The following is a 19,089-nucleotide window of genomic DNA, read 5'->3' on the forward strand; positions in this document are numbered from 1 at the left end:
GAATGGCTATGGCTCGGGCCCGGCGAACGCACTGCATAAACATCAATGTGTAGAATGTCTACAAGACTTGATTATTTAATAAAGAATAACGGTACGTGATATTACTGTACATGTGAGCCAGCTTAACCAAGCGGCTGTAGAGCTCTGCAGGGCTTGGGCCCGGCTTGGGCCAGTTGTCCACCGCTGCACAGACAAGATGAAAAGGCTGGAAAGCTTTTCACCGCCCGATTTCATAAATCAGTGAAATTCACGAACTCTGAGCGTTTCCGGTGATAAAAACTGGTCAACCGTCAGATGGTTGCATAAACAATCGATCGACTGACCTCTTTTGCCTAAAATCATACCTTACCCTATGCTACTGGTGAGAAATCGTCCTGAAATCGGCTGGGCACACCAACCCAGCGCCGGCCATTTTGAATCAGCTGCATGCAATGTACGCGTCTGCATACAACCCTTCGCAGATGACGTATTGTCTTTCAATTGCTCTTCTCTCATTGGACGCGTACATTGCATGCAGCTGATTCAAAATGGCCGGCGCTGGGTTGGTGTGCCCAGCCGATTTCAGGACGATTTCTCACCAGTAGCATAGGGTAAGGTATGATTTTAGGCAAAAGAGGTCAGTCGATCGATTGTTTATGCAACCATCTGACCGTTGACCAGTTTTTATCACCGGAAACGCTCAGAGTTCGTGAATTTCGCTGATTTATGAAATCGGGCGGTGAAAAGCTTTCCAGCCTTTTCATCTTGTCTGTGCAGCGGCGGACAACTGGCCCAAGCCGGGCCCAAGCCCTGCAGAGCTCTACAGCCGCTTGGTTAAGCTGGCTCACATGTACAGTAATATCAAGTACCGTTATTCTTTATTAAATAATCAAGTCTTGTAGACATTCTACACATTGATGTTTATGCAGTGCGTTCGCCGGGCCCGAGCCATAGCCATTCGTGTATAATGCCAGTCAACATGTAGGCCTATAGGCCTACACTAATATCACGTACAGTGATTCTTTTATTGAATAATCAAGTCGTATATAGATATTCTACATATTAAATACGATTATTATCCCAGCAATGTGCCAAGAGCCTGTGGGTACAATCGTTGGATTCTCAACTGGTTGTACCACAGGCTCTTGGCACATTGCTGGGATAATAATCGTATTTAATATGTAGAATATCTATATACGACTTGATTATTCAATAAAAGAATCACTGTACGTGATATTAGTGTAGGCCTATAGGCCTACATGTTGACTGGCATTATACACGAATGGCTATGGCTCGGGCCCGGCGAACGCACTGCATAAACATCAATGTGTAGAATGTCTACAAGACTTGATTATTTAATAAAGAATAACGGTACTTGATATTACTGTACATGTGAGCTAGCTTAACCAAGCGGCTGTAGAGCTCTGCAGGGCTTGGGCCCGGCTTGGGCAGTTGTCCGCCGCTGCACAGACAAGATGAAAAGGCTGGAAAGCTTTTCACCGCCCGATTTCATAAATCAGCGAAATTCACGAACTCTGAGCGTTTCCGGTGATAAAAACTGGTCAACGGTCAGATGGTTGCATAAACAATCGATCGACTGACCTCTTTTGCCTAAAATCATACCTTACCCTATGCTACTGGTGAGAAATCGTCCTGAAATCGGCTGGGCACACCAACCCAGCGCCGGCCATTTTGAATCAGCTGCATGCAATGTACGCGTCCAATGAGAGAAGAGCAATTGAAAGACAATACGTCATCTGCGAAGGGTTGTATGCAGACGCGTACATTGCATGCAGCTGATTCAAAATGGCCGGCGCTGGGTTGGTGTGCCCAGCCGATCACAGGCTACCCAGACAGAATGAATAAGCTTATTATTGAGTTTATCTCACTGTTTTCTCTATCAGTTCCTCTCCTTTTCTTCATCACAGTCCCTCTATGGATATAGGGACTGTGTCTTCATGCTCTGAATGATCGGAGTAAATAAATAAACGGTTATATAATCTAACCTAGCCTCTTATAAACCCTTTATTCATTTTACACCCATTACAAGGACGTTTATCTCTCATATACACATCTTGTAATTAATTAGTCAACACAACTAATTATGCTAATCCGTGGACTTATCAAGAGTTGGTCAACATTGCAAAGATAGAGATGTAAATGAAAAAGGAGAAGGTATGAAGGTCTTGGGAAACGTGTCCCGAGGACGTCCGTAAACCTAGTGGACGCTTATATATTCATGATATGCTCAAACAAACACTGCTCATTATTCAAAAATAAACGGGAAGTTGGATCGAAAGGAACGCTGAAAACGCGCATGCTTTTCGTCGCCAAGCGCAAAATTCTAACATAACCAAGCAGATATGGCCCTGCTCAATGTAATAAATGCCACCCAGAAAGTATCGACCGACCAAGCAAGCAGAAAAAGATCGCCGGAGTGGCCATTTTATGAGCTTTTCAACAAAATTATATAGATATATGTTTCACGTCGTCAACGTCGTTTTCTTGGAGTTTATATACCAAGTATAATTTACAAACCGTGTCGTAATTCAAGGCACAATGGTGACACATTAGCAGCAGCACGCACTGGAGAATTTTTGCCAGCACTGTGAATTTTAAACCAGTCACCGTCATTTCTCTGCACTCGCTAATAAATCCATGTCTGCCGGTAACATATCGTTATTTTCTGTCTCAAACTACGAACCAGCAACAGGAGCCTTTGACGTCAAAGTCGGTTGTTTTCTGATATACGGTAGTAACCAAGCTCATGACTAGAATGACTCTACGGCGTCAAAGAGTTAATCTCGCCGGTTACTTTTTTCGCCTAATAAAAGAGAGTTGGTCGCTACATGGAGCTAGTTCCCAGCTCTATGGTCGCTACGAGTCTAAGGAATTCATCGATTTTCAATGGCGCCTTATGCTGTTCGTGTACACTTCCCGAAAGAAGCGGCGGACGGGCTAGAAAACTTCTTTTGTACTGTTATGCTAGCTGTCGATTTTCGTACGGGATTTCTGCCTTTTACGGCTTGTTTTGACTTTTACGTTTTTGCACCACAGCCATGGGAACGTCCATGTTCTGCCCGACAGCACGCTTGTCGCAACTTTGTTCGTTTCCACCCAAATTGCAATTGCAACTCATCAACAGCTTGGTTATTAGGGGCCTACCACGACCAGAAATCCGCTCAAAAATTACCAAACTATCGCCGTTTTTCCAGCTTTTTTCCCGACATGACTACTTGCAGACCGTTCTTTTTTCTAGCGTACAAGCGATGGGCAAGGCTCAGGGCATCAAATTTATAAAGTTTAGAACGATAATTATCGCGCTAAATATCGGATATATCACCCCAAAATTTTTTTTCTCGGTCGGCCAGAAAGCCCCAGCTAAATAGCATCAAATTTATAAAGTTTAGAACGATAATTATCGCGCTAAATATCGGATATATCACCCCAAAATTTTTTTCTTGGTCGGCCAGAAAGCTCCAGCTAAACAGTGGCAAATTTATAAAGTTTAGAACGATAATTAGACGCGCTAAATATCGGATATAAAAACCCAATTTTTTTTCTCCGACTGCCAGAACGCCTTTGCTAAATAGCGGCAAATTTATAAAGTTTAGAACGATAGTTTGGTAGTTGTTTAGCTGTGTTTAGCCACTTTAGCTACATTAGCTCCCATAGTCAATACATGCAGTTTAGAAACGCATCAGTGTAAAAGACACAATTCCGCACCTCACTCGCCTGAGGGCAGCCCGTCACTAAAGTCACGTCAGCGGTGACCTCGCAACTTCTGAACACAAACTAACATCACCGACAAGTGAAAATTTTTGCCAGCACTTTGAATTTTTAAACCAGTCACCGTCATTTCTATTCACTCGCTATTACCTTCATGTCTGCCGGTAACAAGTCGTTATAGAGAAGTTTAGTTGCACGTAATTACGTTCCATCATCAGTACGGGAAGCGTCTTTGTCACGTGATAACCAAACTTCATGTACGTGTAGAACAGACGTTCGTGAACGGCAAACAACACCTCTACGCATACAAAATGTAGTCATAATTACGTGTAGTATTTTTTGGATATTCTTGATGATTTTAGCGAATTTAGACAGGAAACCTTGTAAACTATCATTGCTAACACCTTTGATATCATAATATTTCGTAGAGTTTGCACCAGCGCAAGAAGTACTTGCTATATGATTTCCTTACATTAACGAAATGTTGTCTCATTCCACTTGTTATCTGACGCCGCCCTAAAGATTTCTCCAAACCACATAAATAACTGTATCAAAGAAAATCGGCCGATTTAATTCAAGGATACAACAAGCTAGAACATTCCTGTCAAGAGAAATTAATGTTTCTTTAAACTTACACGAATTTCCCACGTTTCGAGAAAAAATACAGCAAAATTATCGAGAACGCACAGCTAAACTAAATGATTGACAAAACCTTAGCAACACCACCCGACTGAGAGAACCACTCTTAACCACACGAACTTTGACCCCAGTCAAAATCAGACTTGTCCCTGGGAAACATGTTTACAACTGCAACTGCACGCCTGCAACTTTGCCCACTTATAAACAACGTAAAGGTCAAAGGTTTCAACTTCCGACTTCCTGCTTTACGGACGTCCTCATGCCATGAACTGCACGCAAGGCACTGGTAGGGTTTGCACTGTTCGCGACCATATACACGTTTGACATTAGAGTAGCTGGCTCCCCTCGACCATCGAAATACACTGGCTGCAGTAAATTTTTTATTAATGGTCATGAATGGCAGCAATTTAGTAATTTCTGAAAACATTTCAGGAGAGCTTCTTACCTTCCCGTTTTAGTGACCTTTCCTATCTTTCGCGATGTTGACCAACCCGTAAAATCCTTGATAAGTCCACGGATTAGCATAATTAGTTGTGTTGACTAATTAATTATAAAATGTGTATATGAGAGATAAACGTACTTGTAATGTATGTAAAATGAATAAAGGGTTAAGAGGCTAGGTTAGATTATATAACCGTTTATTTTATTTACTCCGATCAGTCAGAGCATGAAGACACAGTCCCTATACCATAGAGGGACTGTGATGAAGAAAAGGAGAGGAACTAATAGAGAAAACAGTGAGAAAAACTCAATAATGAGCTTATTAATACTGTCTGGGTAGCCTGTGGCCGATTTCAGGACGATTTCTCACCAGTAGCATAGGGTAAGGTATGATTTTAGGCAAAAGAGGTCAGTCGATCGATTGTTTATGCAACCATCTGACCGTTGACCAGTTTTTATTACCGGAAACGCTCAGAGTTCGTGAATTTCGCTGATTTATGAAATCGGGCGGTGAAAAGCTTTCCAGCCTTTTCATCTTGTCTGTGCAGCGGTGGACAACTGGCCCAAGCCGGGCCCAAGCCCTGCAGAGCTCTACAGCCGCTTGGTTAAGCTGGCTCACATGTACAGTAATATCACGTACCGTTATTCTTTATTAAATAATCAAGTCTTGTAGACATTCTACACATTGATGTTTATGCAGTGCGTTCGCCGGGCCCGAGCCATAGCCTTTCGTGTATAATGCCAGTCAACATGTAGGCCTATAGGCCTACACTAATATCACGTACAGTGATTCTTTTATTGAATAATCAAGTCGTATATAGATATTCTACATATTAAATACGATTATTATCCCAGCAATGTGCCAAGAGCCTGTGGCATATCCCAATATAAATGTGCATCTTAAATGTTGCATTCATTCTTTCGTGTTTTAGAAGTTACATTACTTTACAAAGTGTGCGTTATAGTATCAGAGCATTTTAAACCATATATACTAGAATGAAATTCACTAACACTATCGGATGAAGGAGTAATAATAAGCATACAAACTTGTCGGAAATGCGAAACGCCGTACTTCCTCATTAGAAATAAATGTTGTGCGTTAAAACTCACCCAGTTCGCAATTCACACCTGTATATCCACCCAGACAGGTACAGGAGTAGGACTTTAACAGATTCGAACAAAACCCGCCATTCTGACAAGGTGCAGATTCACACTCGTTGATGTCTAAATAGATATTCAAAAAGCTATTGTAAGAACATAGACTCTATCTGTCTCTCTGTCTGTCTCTGTATGTCTATCTCTCTTGTCAATATTGACGTGTAATAAATGGATAACATAATTCAAATAGGATAGAAATTTGTCCATATCAAAAAGTCAATCTAAATTATTAAATCAGAATATCACCGTATGGATATGGGATCTTGTGGCTGGTATTGTCATTGACATTTTTTTGTTCATTGATCATTTAATTGTGAGATTAATATCTTATTAAACAATGTTTTAATATCTTATCAAACAGTTATTATTTAGGCCATGAGCAAACAGTAACTCAGCAAAATTCAACATATTTCTTACCAGTTTCACAGATCTGTCCGGCCCATCCCACTGCACAAGTACAGGTGTAGTATGTACGGTAATTTGTACACGTCCCACCGTTCAGACAGGGGTCGCTCTCACACAATTGATTTCTGAAAGAGTTAACGACAGACCGACGACTTTAGGCACTTGTATAACTAAGCAATAACCCCCGCCGCAGGAGGGTATACACGAGATTTTTGGTACAGTGCTATATGGAGCGAATTGTACCAAAATCGAGTGTATATCCGACTGCGAAGGGGGTTATTGCTATTATATTATATCAACTTGCGTATATTTGTTGTCTTACTTGGGTATTTTCATCACTCTAAGCGCCAAATGCAGAAAACGGACGTCTGAGAGACCGAACGTCGGAAATTCTGCGCCCGAGACCGAGCATTTTCATAAGTTGGGATTCCGTTCAGGGACACAGTATCCTACGATAAATACGCATTACGTCCATATCGACATTGCATTTTCTTCGCATGCATGCAACACGAACGATACTTGTCAAAAAATACCTGCTGCACTCACACAGAAAACGGGTCAAGAGTTCAAATTAAAAGAAAAAAGTAACAATTTTTTTCGTTGGGCCTTAGTTAGTGACCACTACCTATCTGACTTATAGATTGATATATGGCGGGTGCCACATGTGGGCAGGATGCGCTTACTATTTTCGAAACACCTGACATCACTTCTTGGTCTTCTGGCCAGAGGTCCATATATCTTTCTTTCATGAATATGACTTTGTTTGTGTACCGTCTATTTACTGTCTGTTCTGTGCTGTTTTGTGTCTATGTTTACAACTATTGTCTTGCGAATTCCGACCTACTGTCATTGGATTATGGATTGGTATGATTGCGATTATTTTACATAAGAACAATAGTCCTGGCTTTTTTGGCAAACTAAAAATAGATTTGTCTCATTCTGTACCGCATACCGTCGCGACATTCAGTGGTCACCACCGTGGCACAGTGAAGTTACAGGATCTATTTTTGATGGATAATTTGGACGTTAATTGTACCAGAAAACAAGCAGTTTTGAAATAATCCAGACTGCGATGACTGCAACTGTGATGAACAGTTGTGCAGAGTGTGTTGCCCGATGCAGGGAGAGCTGGACGCTGACACTGCTCGTTGCATTTGATGTCAAATATCGTCGCAGTCGCCAGGAGTCATCCCATTGTTATTTTGAACTTCTTGGTCTACATCGTTAGGACATCCCGATCTGTTATAGCCCAAACTTTGGTAAATAATATCTGACATACCGTTACTGTGAGGAAGTGTCAATTTATTTGTGTATGAACGAATACTATCTTCATTTTAAAGAGCGGTACTAGGATATATCGCGTCTCGACTCCGCAAGTGCACCCACAGTTGCGAGTGGAGTGATACGTACCGGCCGCCGCGTACTATGCATAGAATAATTGGCTATGCATAGTACGCGGCGGCCGGTACGTATCACTCCACTCGCAACTGTGAAGTGCACGGTGCGCTGTCGCCCTAATATTTGTGTGCATCATACCCCAAACGTGCTGCTTCAGAGATGTCTTTCATCATCGATCCCAACTTATTTACACCAAGAGGTGAGTTATAGACCCACACTTTATCTGTGTATCAAAATTCGGTCTTCGGTCTTTGAAACAAAGTGGACTGTCTCGGTCTTTCTCGAGGGTCTATGGTTTAGATAGGTACGTTCAAATGCACCGACCGGGCAATTTTCGAAAATGCTGGTTTAGGGGCCCGTTTTAGCACTGCTATCAGTGCTAAAACAGTATTTTAGCATCGGTGGAATGAGCTCTCGTCCAATCAGAATGGCGCATGGTAGCATGATATAATATAATTCACAGTTTAAACGTGTTTCGCTCGATAAAACCATTGCAGAGTATCTACTTTTATTAGCATTAAAATTCAACTTGTAAATATCATTCGACTGTTTTCCACATTATCATTTCAGTATCGCCCCTCGTCAAATGGAAATATTGCTTTCAACGATGCAAGGTACAGTACTGGGTTGACAGCTATTATAATCAAAGGAATGGCTATATTAAATTCGATTTTAATTGATGTTGTCAGTTTAACGGACAGTCAATTGCTCTCCCACAAGCCCGTTCAAGGATTACGCCTCGTAACGGAATGGCGTGGGGCTAAATAAGGTAAAGAAATTGGTGCACGTAACGCCGTTGAGACAAGGATTTGCACCATTCTGATCACATGCGTTGAGAGCTAAAATGAAAAACAATACAATGATTTTCAATAATATGCAAAGTAATAATAGACTGTTGACTGCCCTGGTGCCCTTTCTTTTCTGTTATTGGTGTAGTCTCTCGCACATACTGGGGTGGGGGATGCTGCAGGCATAAACTGAAGTCCCCAGTAACACCCCCGTACGTGCAAGCGACCATGCCGATAACAGAAAAAAGGCACAAGGGACTGTGACAGGCTAATTAGGTAGCTGTTCCTATTTCAAACACAGAGTAATCGCGTTTCAAACTAAACGTCTGTAACTTGTGTTTTTCAAATTTTGGCGTCTCCAGTGCTTGATTAAGTTTGGACGAAAATATTGCAAATCATGGCAAGACTGCAACACCACGGTACGAATTTAACCGTGAAAACCACGGGGGGGGGAGAGAGAGAGAGAGAGAGAGAGAGGAGAGAGAGAGAGAGAGAGAGAGGAGAGAGAGAGGAGAGAGAGAGAGGAGAGAGAGAGAGAGAGAGAGAGAGAGAGAGAGAGAGAGAGAGAGAGAGAAATGTATTCATGGACCCACTCAAGATAGACTAAGATAGTCCGGCTACTTTTAATTCAAAACCTCATTTCAATTGAAGTCTTTCAATTAAAGTCTTGCCCCTGTGCACCAAGATGTCTCGAAACCTGGTCATTGCTGCTTTGCAGCTATATTTGTCTTTGATATTTTGACGTTTAAACTATATGATAAATCAGTCACAATAATAAATACTTTGGCATAAATCATTACGAAAACCCTCTGATCGATATCGTCCCGGGACGTATAGAGCATTAGATTACCCTCACCGTCCCTCTCTCACATACATACATACATACATACATACATACATACATACATACATACATACATACATACATACATACATACATACATACATACATACATACATACATACATACATACATACATACATACATACATACATACATACATACATACATACATACATACATACATACATACATACATACATACATTGTACATGAATATCTACGTACAGCACACTGACTTTTAGCTTTTGGCGATTACGTCGAACATCAAGCTACCGTGAACATTGTCTGCTATTGTAATTCGGATCAGTATTGGTTTCTAATCAATCACTAGCCGTGCGAGACAGAAGGAATGGTGTATTCTAATACATCACCCTTAAACAAGCAAAAGTCGCCAAAATGACACCTCCAGCAATGTCTAGCGTTTCAGATTAGTGCGGCCACCAACCCAGTGTCGGAAGATATGTTGTTCCCAAAGATGAATCTGTATACAAAATTCATTGAATAGTTTTGTAAGCCATATATACATGTAGCTTCGCCAGGTGTTATGATCAATGAAACGACTGCGAACAAGTGTGGTTGCTTTGTCAGAAGAGATAGCGCTTTCCAATCTACGATGCAGATGAGCTAAATTACATGAAAGCCTGTTGCCCGAGATTGTTCACAACGCACTTTCAATTTTTGACGCCATGGCTGCCATATCTACGGAGCGTCAACAAATCATTCGGCGACCTACCGCGGGTGTAAAATGGCCTCCGGGTTAAAAAATCTCGTCCGAAGCCTTTTGAATGCACCTTTACAGGTAGCGCGGTTTGGGCGTGGCTATTTGTGCAGGGTGAAAACGTATACTTAATCACTGTGAATTTCGTATCAATTACCCGTTTTACATAATATACTGAAATGGCCCACTCCCCTCGACCTCCGCGAGACAATTACCGAGAATGTTTCGGAACTCATCGCTGCAAGCGAAAGCATGGCAAACCAAAACTTAAACTTCACCGTTGCTACGGTCCCGCGAGATATTAGAGATGTTTTTCACTTACCTTGCGCTTCGACAACACATATCGTCACAAGCACTGAACTGAAGATAAGTATTAGTATCTTCATGTTGCAAAGTGCCTCGCAACCGGCAACTACGTTTCTAGTGTCATAAGAAAAATCCCGCCGTGTTCTGTTAAGTTGTCACCCTGACTCTAAAATAGCCCGAATCAGGATGGATATTCACGGTAGAAACTCTGCCAGTTTCAAAGCCCGCCTATCTTTGGAGACGCCTCGTACTCAATATAGACATAGAGTGTTGCACAGATGTCCGTCCTAAGGGCTAGGGGTGGGGGTAGGGCTATCTTTGTCTCAGCACAAGGTGCTTCTTCTTTCGATGGTTTATTTTACATTAATACGTTTGACTGCGATATGTATTGCTTATAAAGATTTACACTACCAAATATGGTGTCCAAACCATGCCAAAATTACTACTTTGATTTTACAACTTGACATGCAACTTCGTTTTCTATTTCACTACTCAACATGCTATTCCGCTGCTCTGTATCCTATTCCACAACTGTGTATGCATGAGGTGTGAAAAATAGTTGACAAGACCCATCTGCTACTATACAATTGATGTTTATTCTTCCTAACGTTTCGGACGTACACGGACGACCTTCATCAGAGGCTGTACAGACACAGTGGAAAAATAGACCCATGGTTCATGTAAGGAAATCATATAGCAAGTACTTCTTGCGCTGGTGCAAACTCTACGAAATATTATGATATCAAAGATGTTTTCCATGATAGTTTACAAGGTTTCTTGTCTAAATTCGCGGAAATCATCAAGAATATCTAAAAAATACTACACGTAATTATGATTACATTTTGTATGTGTAGAGGTGTTGTTTGCCGTTCCGAACGTATGTTCTACACGTACGCGACGTATGGTTATCACTGATCAGCTGATGATGGAACGTAATTTCGTGTAACTAAACTTCTCCATAACGATATGTTACCGGCAGACATGGAGATAATAGCGAGTGAATAGAAATGATGGTGACTGGTTTAAAAAATTCACAGTGCTGGTAAAAATTCTCATCATCGGTGATGTCAGTTTGTGTTTCGATGTTGCGAGGTCACCGCTCAGGTGACTTTAGTGACGGGCTACACTGAGCCTCGTCAATCGCTGATTGTACGCCAGAAAAAGAACGGTCTGCGAGTAGTCATGTCGGAAAAAGCTGGAAAAACGGCGATAGTTTGGTGATTTTTAGCGGATTTCTTGTAGTGGTAGGCCCCTAATAACCATGTTGTCGATGAGTGTTGGCAATTTGGGTGGAAAATTTTCGAAATATCGACAAGTTGCGACAAGCGTGCTGTCGGGCAGAACATGGACGTTCCCATGGCTGTGGTGGTGACGTTAAAGTCAAAACCAGCCGTAAAAGGCAGAAATCCCGTCCGAAAACACCACAGCTATGGACCCAAAGCTAGCCTAACAGTACAAACGAAGTTTTATAGCCCGTGCGCTGCTTCTTTCGGGAATTTTGTGCACTAACAGCATAAGGCACGATTGAAAATCGATCAGACTAGTAGCGACCATGGAGCTAGAAACTAGCTCCATGTAGCGACCAACTCTCTTTTATTATGCGAAAAAAGTAACCGGCGAGCTTAACTCTTTGACGCCGTACAGTCATTCTAGTCATGAGCTTGGTTGCTACCGTTTAAAAAAATTCACAGTGCTGGCCAAAATTCTCCAGTGTGTGCTCCTGCTAATGTGTCACCATTGTGCCTTGAATCACGACACGGTTTGTAAATTATACTTGGTATATACACTCCCAGAAAACGACGACGTGAAACATACATCTATATAATTTTGTTGAAAAACTCATGAAACGGCAACTCCGGCGATCTTTTTCTGCTTGGTCGGTCGATACTTTCTGGGTGGCATTTCTTACATGGAGCAGGACCATGTCTACTTATGTTAGAATTTGGCACTTGGCAACGAAAAGCATGCGCGTTTCCAGCGTTCCTTTCGATCTAACTTCCCGTTTATTTTTGAATAATGAGCAGTGTTTGTTTGCGCATATCATGAATATATAAGCGTCCACTAGGTTTACGGACGTCCTCGGGACATGTTTCCCAAGATCTTCATACCTTCCCCTTTTTCATTAACATCACTATCTTTCCGATGTTGACCAACCTCTGATAAGTCCACGGATTAGCATAATTAGTTGTGTTGACTAATTAATTACAGCATGTGTGTATGAGAGATATACGTCCTTGTAATGGAGTGTAAAATAAATAAAGAGTCACAGGTTAGGTTAGGTTAGGTTAGGTTATATAAACCATTTATTTTATTTATTCCGATCATTCAGAGCATGAAGAAAGAAGAGAAAATGATAGAGAAAACAGTGTGAAAACTCAGTAATACTTGGGTCGCCTGTGGTAACACAGCCCTGCCATGCAGAACTTGGTGTAGAATGGAATGTTGTGTTGTGAGATAGAAATCGGAATGGCATGTTGTGTTGTCAAATGAAATTCAGAAGAGCATGTTGAATTGTGAAATAGAATTCGGAATGGCATGTTGTGTTGTCAAATGAAATTCAGAAGAGCATGTTGAATTGTAAAATAGAATTCGGAATGGCATGTTGTGTTGTCAAATGAAATTCAGAAGAGCATGTTGAATTGTAAAATAGAATTCGGAATTGCATGTTGTGTTGTCAAATGAAATTCAGAAGAGCATGTTGAATTGTAAAATAGAATTCGGAATGGCATGTTGTGTTGTCAAATGAAATTCAGAAGAGCATGTTGAATTGTGAAATAGAATTTGGAATGGCATGTTGTGTTGTCAAATGAAATTCAGAACAGCATGTTGAATTGTGAAATAGAAAATGGAATAGCATACACAGTTGTGGAATAGGATACAGAGCAGTGGAATAGCATGTTGAGTAGTGAAATAGAAAACGGAGTTGCATGTCAAGTTGTAAAATCAAAGTAGTAATTTTGGCATGGATTAGACACCATATACCAATCTTTGGTGTCTTTGTCTTATGTTCGCACTGGCTTTGTAACGATTTAATATTCTCCTTCGTCGTCCCACGTTTTGTTGTTTTGCGAAGTTTTGTTACTGTATTGCGTCAATTATCTGATGCGTTTGATTGCCTAATGCGCCAAAGCAAGCAAGGGTAAAATACTAATCTGTTGACGCTGCCACAGGATTTACTTTGACACAGTCAACAACTAACGCCCCAGCAAGTTATCTTCTGGCAAGTAGCTCCATTTTGGCAGACTGGGAAGCATCTACAGAAGGCGTATGCATAGTAACATAAATGTGAAAGGTGTTGTTAATAGCTGGATTTGGGATGGTCACGCTGAGGATGAATACAAAAACAACTGCAAACCGTAGGAGACAAAGGGCTCTTTTAATTCAAGGACCAGTAAGCTGTAACTGTTGATGTTTTGACTTGTATGTAGACTACTATATATTATTGCCTGAATACATGGGTTTATGTGCCCGAGAGCAGGTGACAATTTGCCCGACGCCAGGAGGGCAAATTGTCTCCTGCTGCGAGGGCACATAAACCCATGTATTCAGGCAATAATATTTTTATTATATGCCTCTTCACAGTTAATGCTATATGACAATTAGTTACATGCAGGGCATTTTCAAACAATTTTACCATTATCGACCAGCATCAAACAGATTTTAACGAAAGTCAAAATAGCAGTGCGCGCATGGATATTTTACATCTAGCGTTAAGCGTCTACTTTGACGTCGAAAACGTCGAACGGCTTCACTGGACCGGGTAACCATGGAACCGGTCAGTACATCGTTCACCGGCCCGCTAACATCCCGCATGTTCCTATTCAAATCAATGCACTGATTTGCACTCACATCGAGGCATGTAATAACGACTCTTGATGAACTCCCATTCCCTGCCTGTCGCATTTTGATTGGTCGAGCTGAGCCACGTGACTGATAACAAATACACAGTAGGCCTAATGGTCTGTTTATATGTCCGTGAATATGAATAATAAGATTAACAACTCAAAGTATCGTAAGTTTACAGCTAAACGTAAATCATAATCAATCACAAAATAAAATGGAGCACTTGTGGGCCAGGTTGAGATACTTTTTTCTGAATATTTCCAGATTTGCCAATATTTTACAGCGCGTGACAGTGCGTCGCGTGTTGCTCAGTTCTGGGGCCCAGTTGTCGTTCGTTCCGAAAATTTTCGCAAATTTTGACGCTTTTCTCCGGTTTGTTGATAATGTAATGGAAATAACTGACTCCAAACTGACCATTAACGTTTATTTATGGGCGCGGGCTCGCGGAAAGCCAAATTAACGGCCACGCCCGTTAATTTTTGGCTTTCCTCTCGCCCTTGCCCATAAATAAACGTTAATGGTCAGCGCGTCGCCCGTTATTTCTATAATGAGCTTGTTATTACAATCTTGTACATGTGCAGACTGTATTGTTATTGTTGATAAGTGAATTCTGGTTCGGACTGGAATTGAATTGTAAACAACTACAGTGCATTTTACACGTATAGACGCTGTGTTGACATGTTTAATTATAGTAGAGTTTAAATATAACCACATGCTTTGGGGAGTAGAGCAAGAACTTGCGACTGAGATACAGAACAAATCAAAGTAAAACTTAAGTTGCCCACGCGGAAATAGTTGAAAAATGGAAGATTAATTGAATAATAGAATTTGTCACTATAAAAATTTACAAAAAAATAGGATATGCGTTCCTATGATATAAAAGCAAGCACGGGGTCTCTGAAGTTACTCGGGAGTATATAAGTAATGGAATACCAAAATATTTCCATTGGCAATGATTACATGACACATGAGTATTTATAACTCTTTTACTAGAGTAAATGAAGCAAGACAATTAGTTTTAATAAAATGAACAAACAATGTGCATTTTTCAAATTACACTATACAATGACAAAGAACAAACTCAGGAATTTACACAACAATTACAATAAAGTTAGATAAGGCCAAAAAAAAAAAAGAAATGTTTCTGGTCAGCGCGCGCGTCACTTGAACAACAGCGCGTCACCCTTTTTTTCTGTTTGTTGTTTGACATGATAAGGTCAAAGTAAGTGAATTTGGTAAGATTGACAGTTGACATATTTCACTATTATTTCTGTGCTCCCTGGAGGTGAATGCCAGAGGCTAGAATTGGTTATTAATTATGGTCAGCCCTTCAGAAATCTGTGGAGAGAAAAAGGGATATACATATCAAAATATATGCAAATATATGCAAATGAACTAATTATGATTGGGGAAACTCATCAAACTTTCAAAAATGTATTCCAAAAATATTGCAAAATGTAAGTATGACGACTCATAGCATGCTCATTAAGTGAAAGCATATATGTTAAACGAAACTTGGATCAAATTCACTTCATTCAGTTTTGTTCATGGCCTATCTTAAAGGCATCAAATGTGTAAATGAGCTTATTATAATATGAGATACTCATAAACTTCAAGCATGACTTAAAGTAAGTATAGCTGCTGAAGCTTAGAAGTCATATCAAATTAAGTTACAAATATCACATTCACTTTCAACATATAGCCCAAGTACAGAATTTCATTAGGTACAAGTTTTAAATCAGAGTTACATGGTCATCATATTTTTAGTATGAATAAATCTATTAGTAAGTATAACCAATGTACTCCAAGAAGTCCAATCAAATGCATTTTGATACACTGCCTTATTAAAGTTTCATTAAATATGCAAATGATCTATTGATTAAAATGTCATAGATATGAACCTTTTACTGCAACTAACACTAGATATGATCAGCAAAAGGTAAAGGACCACTTGAAATCGATGCACTGAATATTGATACATAGCCTAATTACTGACATTAATTAAACATTTAAATGAGCTTGACTTAAGAATCTCACTCTTCGGGAACCCGCTACAAATGAAAATCAAAGCCAAGTAAACAGAGAATTAAGGGCTGTACTATTTACATTTGTGTACACGTAAATTCCAAATCGGTTGAAATATAGAACTAGTGAAGTCATTGTGTTGTCGTTATTGTCAGGCCCGACACCGTTATGCTAAATTTAGCAGGAGAACACTCACTAGACGAGCATTATTGCAATATTGTTGCACGAAAATCGATCAATTCCGATGCTAGAATCTGCATGCCGAAGCTGAACTGAACGGAACATTGCAAGTATAATGTAAATATAGTAAACAAAAATTACTATTTTGGGACATTGTCAAATCCCCACCTGTTGGGCGTACCGTAGTGATCAAATTCCCAGTTGCCGGAATACGATGTTCGATCAATTTCCCAGCACTCCTGTCCCCGTGGAAAACACTGATAAGTGCATTACACGAATTAAAAAAAAACCGCGGTAAAGCCTAGCTTTTATATTCCATACCAGCGGGAACACTATTAGTTCAAACATCATGAAGACCATTGGCTACACGAAGTCTTCAAAAGTCATGCGTTAAAACAAAGTCTGTTTTCGATGATGTTGGCATGGTTACGTTATACAATTTTAGAGTCCTATTTGAACATCAGACTACATAAAAATACGAAACAAATAAAAAAAATATTACGAACAGCTATCGACAATTTCACAATCTTGCAAAACAATTAAGAAATACGGAATGGGCAATATAGGACACTTGGGCAATATAGGACACCATTCGGGCCTCGGCCCATTCATTTTGTCAAAAAGTATCGATCCGCTACAGAGTTGTTGGTCATTTGTAAATGTTCATGACCCCGGGACGGCTATCCATGTTTTGATGCATCCAGTAATGATTGACAGATAAATGTATCAAAGTTAACAAATTTTACAAATTTCACGTAGCTGACAAATCCTGTGATTGGCAGCGTTTAGATAATAGTTGCCGCGTTCTCGGAATTCAGTCTGTTGAAACCGCTAGTCTCCATAGTTACGATGCAAATTTTGGCCTTGAAGTGATCAGTATTCAAATCGGTGGTTATGTCTTTGACTGAGAGTGGCTAGCGAGCCGTAAAGAAAGGGTTATATATGTCATGTTCAAAATGACAGAGACGATGAACTTTTTTGTTTGAAACATCAGGACACCGTGTGAATTGAAAATTGGAGGTCAAGTCAAATATTAAATGCCAAGAAGCAAATTAAACTTTCTCTCCCTACCCGAGCAATGTTAAAAATTACGGAGAGTGCGCATCCGACACCATCACTCAATCGTGTTTTTGCTGTCGTGTTTAACATTGCAACTTTCTGAATGGTGGAATTTCACTTGCAGAATGGACGTCTTTCATACGTTTATGATTGCGGCTTCTTGGATGGTTCAGTATTGCTGTTTATTTCATTTTACGGACGAGGTAATTTGCCTGTAAGATTCATTAGGAAGAAGCGATAGCGGTTACAGAGTTCCTCTCGGCCTCTGCATTTCACAAAAATGTCGTATCAACGTTTTCATCTTTTCACTGTTGTCGCCGTTTTGATTTCGACTTTCAAATATTAAACTTGTCACTAGGAATTTGTTTTGGCGTACGCGGTTGCTGCTACGAGTAGCTGGTTGCCAAGGTATCTGCTAAAGTGCGGCTGCGGGTTGCGGGTTGCGGGCTGCGGGCTGCGGGTTTTTAAAATTATGGCTAGCTTTCTAATATATGTAATATGGCATTTAGTATATAAGAGGTGTCTATTATCAATAATCATGATCAGGTCTATCGTACAGTATCCCTTTTCCTGCCAAGTCCATATTTCAACATCAGGTCAAGATGGTTAAAATTAATGAAACACAACTATATGGTGTATTTTAACATAATACTGTACATTTGAAGGCTGTTGAAAACATAAAGATGCTATAACAGACCTAGCTGTGATATCGCAGCGGTACTTGTGGCGTATATCGAACGCGCTCGGGTCCCAGGGACTGTGGCGATGACCCCAATGACCCGAGCGCGTTCGATATACGCCACAAGTATCGCTGCGATATCACAGCTATAACAGACCAAACCAAGTGGGTGAAAATACGTCATGTTTCTGAAAAAAATCAAAATCTGCTTACTAAAAGCGGCGATTCCGAGGACCAATTTATTTCTTTCGAGCTGCCTGGCCATTACAAATAATTTGGGATCTGAAATCACTTTTCTTTCTTGCCATGGATGTGAGTGAGAAATAATACCAGACTGACAAAAATAATTCGCGCCTCGGAAATGTCGCCACTTATCTCGGAATGAAAATTGTTACATTTCTAGTATCAGGCCATAGGAAGTAAATTCTTTGTAATGCATCTATTCACAATTCGGTTCCAGGGCAACAGTGCCATACAGAAAATTAAACAATGCCTACTTAAATGCAATCTGTAAGGGAAGATTTGACTTCAAAAAGCGTAGAAGTGATGTGTATTTAAATGCCGTGTATTTTTCATGAAATCTTTAAAAAAGAAAAAGACGTACGACAATGGACTTAGCTTACTTTGCCGTTTCGGTTCAACCGAGGTCGCGACCGCAGAGAACGACATTCCGCTAACATTTTACGCGAGAATTTCAGCGGGAAAAACACGCCGGTGCGTTGACTTATTTTCAGGAATCGAATATTTTTGGATGAGTTTGTGTTCTGCAGCTCTCAATAATTGTGTATCTACTAATATCATGAACGTATTCTATGACTTGCACCTGCAGTATGATAGTCGCTCCATATGCATTTGATCCAGCGTGACTATGAAAAGTTTCCTAGGATTATTATCGTGT

General features: G+C 40.4%; 1 protein-coding gene across 1 annotated transcript in view; it reads right to left on the reverse strand.

The window, feature by feature from the left end:
- LOC139152230 (fibropellin-3-like) overlaps positions 1-10,485 on the reverse strand; it is a 47,363-nt gene extending 36,878 nt beyond the window's left edge. Inside the window, exons 1-2 of the mRNA XM_070725370.1 lie at positions 10,422-10,485; positions 5,899-6,012 (exon numbers count right to left, since the gene is read on the reverse strand). Coding sequence (XP_070581471.1) covers positions 5,899-6,012; positions 10,422-10,485 — 178 coding nt within the window. The remainder of the gene's footprint in view (positions 1-5,898; positions 6,013-10,421) is intronic.
- Positions 10,486-19,089: the final 8,604 nt, after the last annotated feature.

The sequence above is a fragment of the Ptychodera flava genome, chromosome 15, assembly GCF_041260155.1.
Source record: "Ptychodera flava strain L36383 chromosome 15, AS_Pfla_20210202, whole genome shotgun sequence".
NCBI classification, from domain to species: Eukaryota; Metazoa; Hemichordata; class Enteropneusta; family Ptychoderidae; genus Ptychodera; species Ptychodera flava.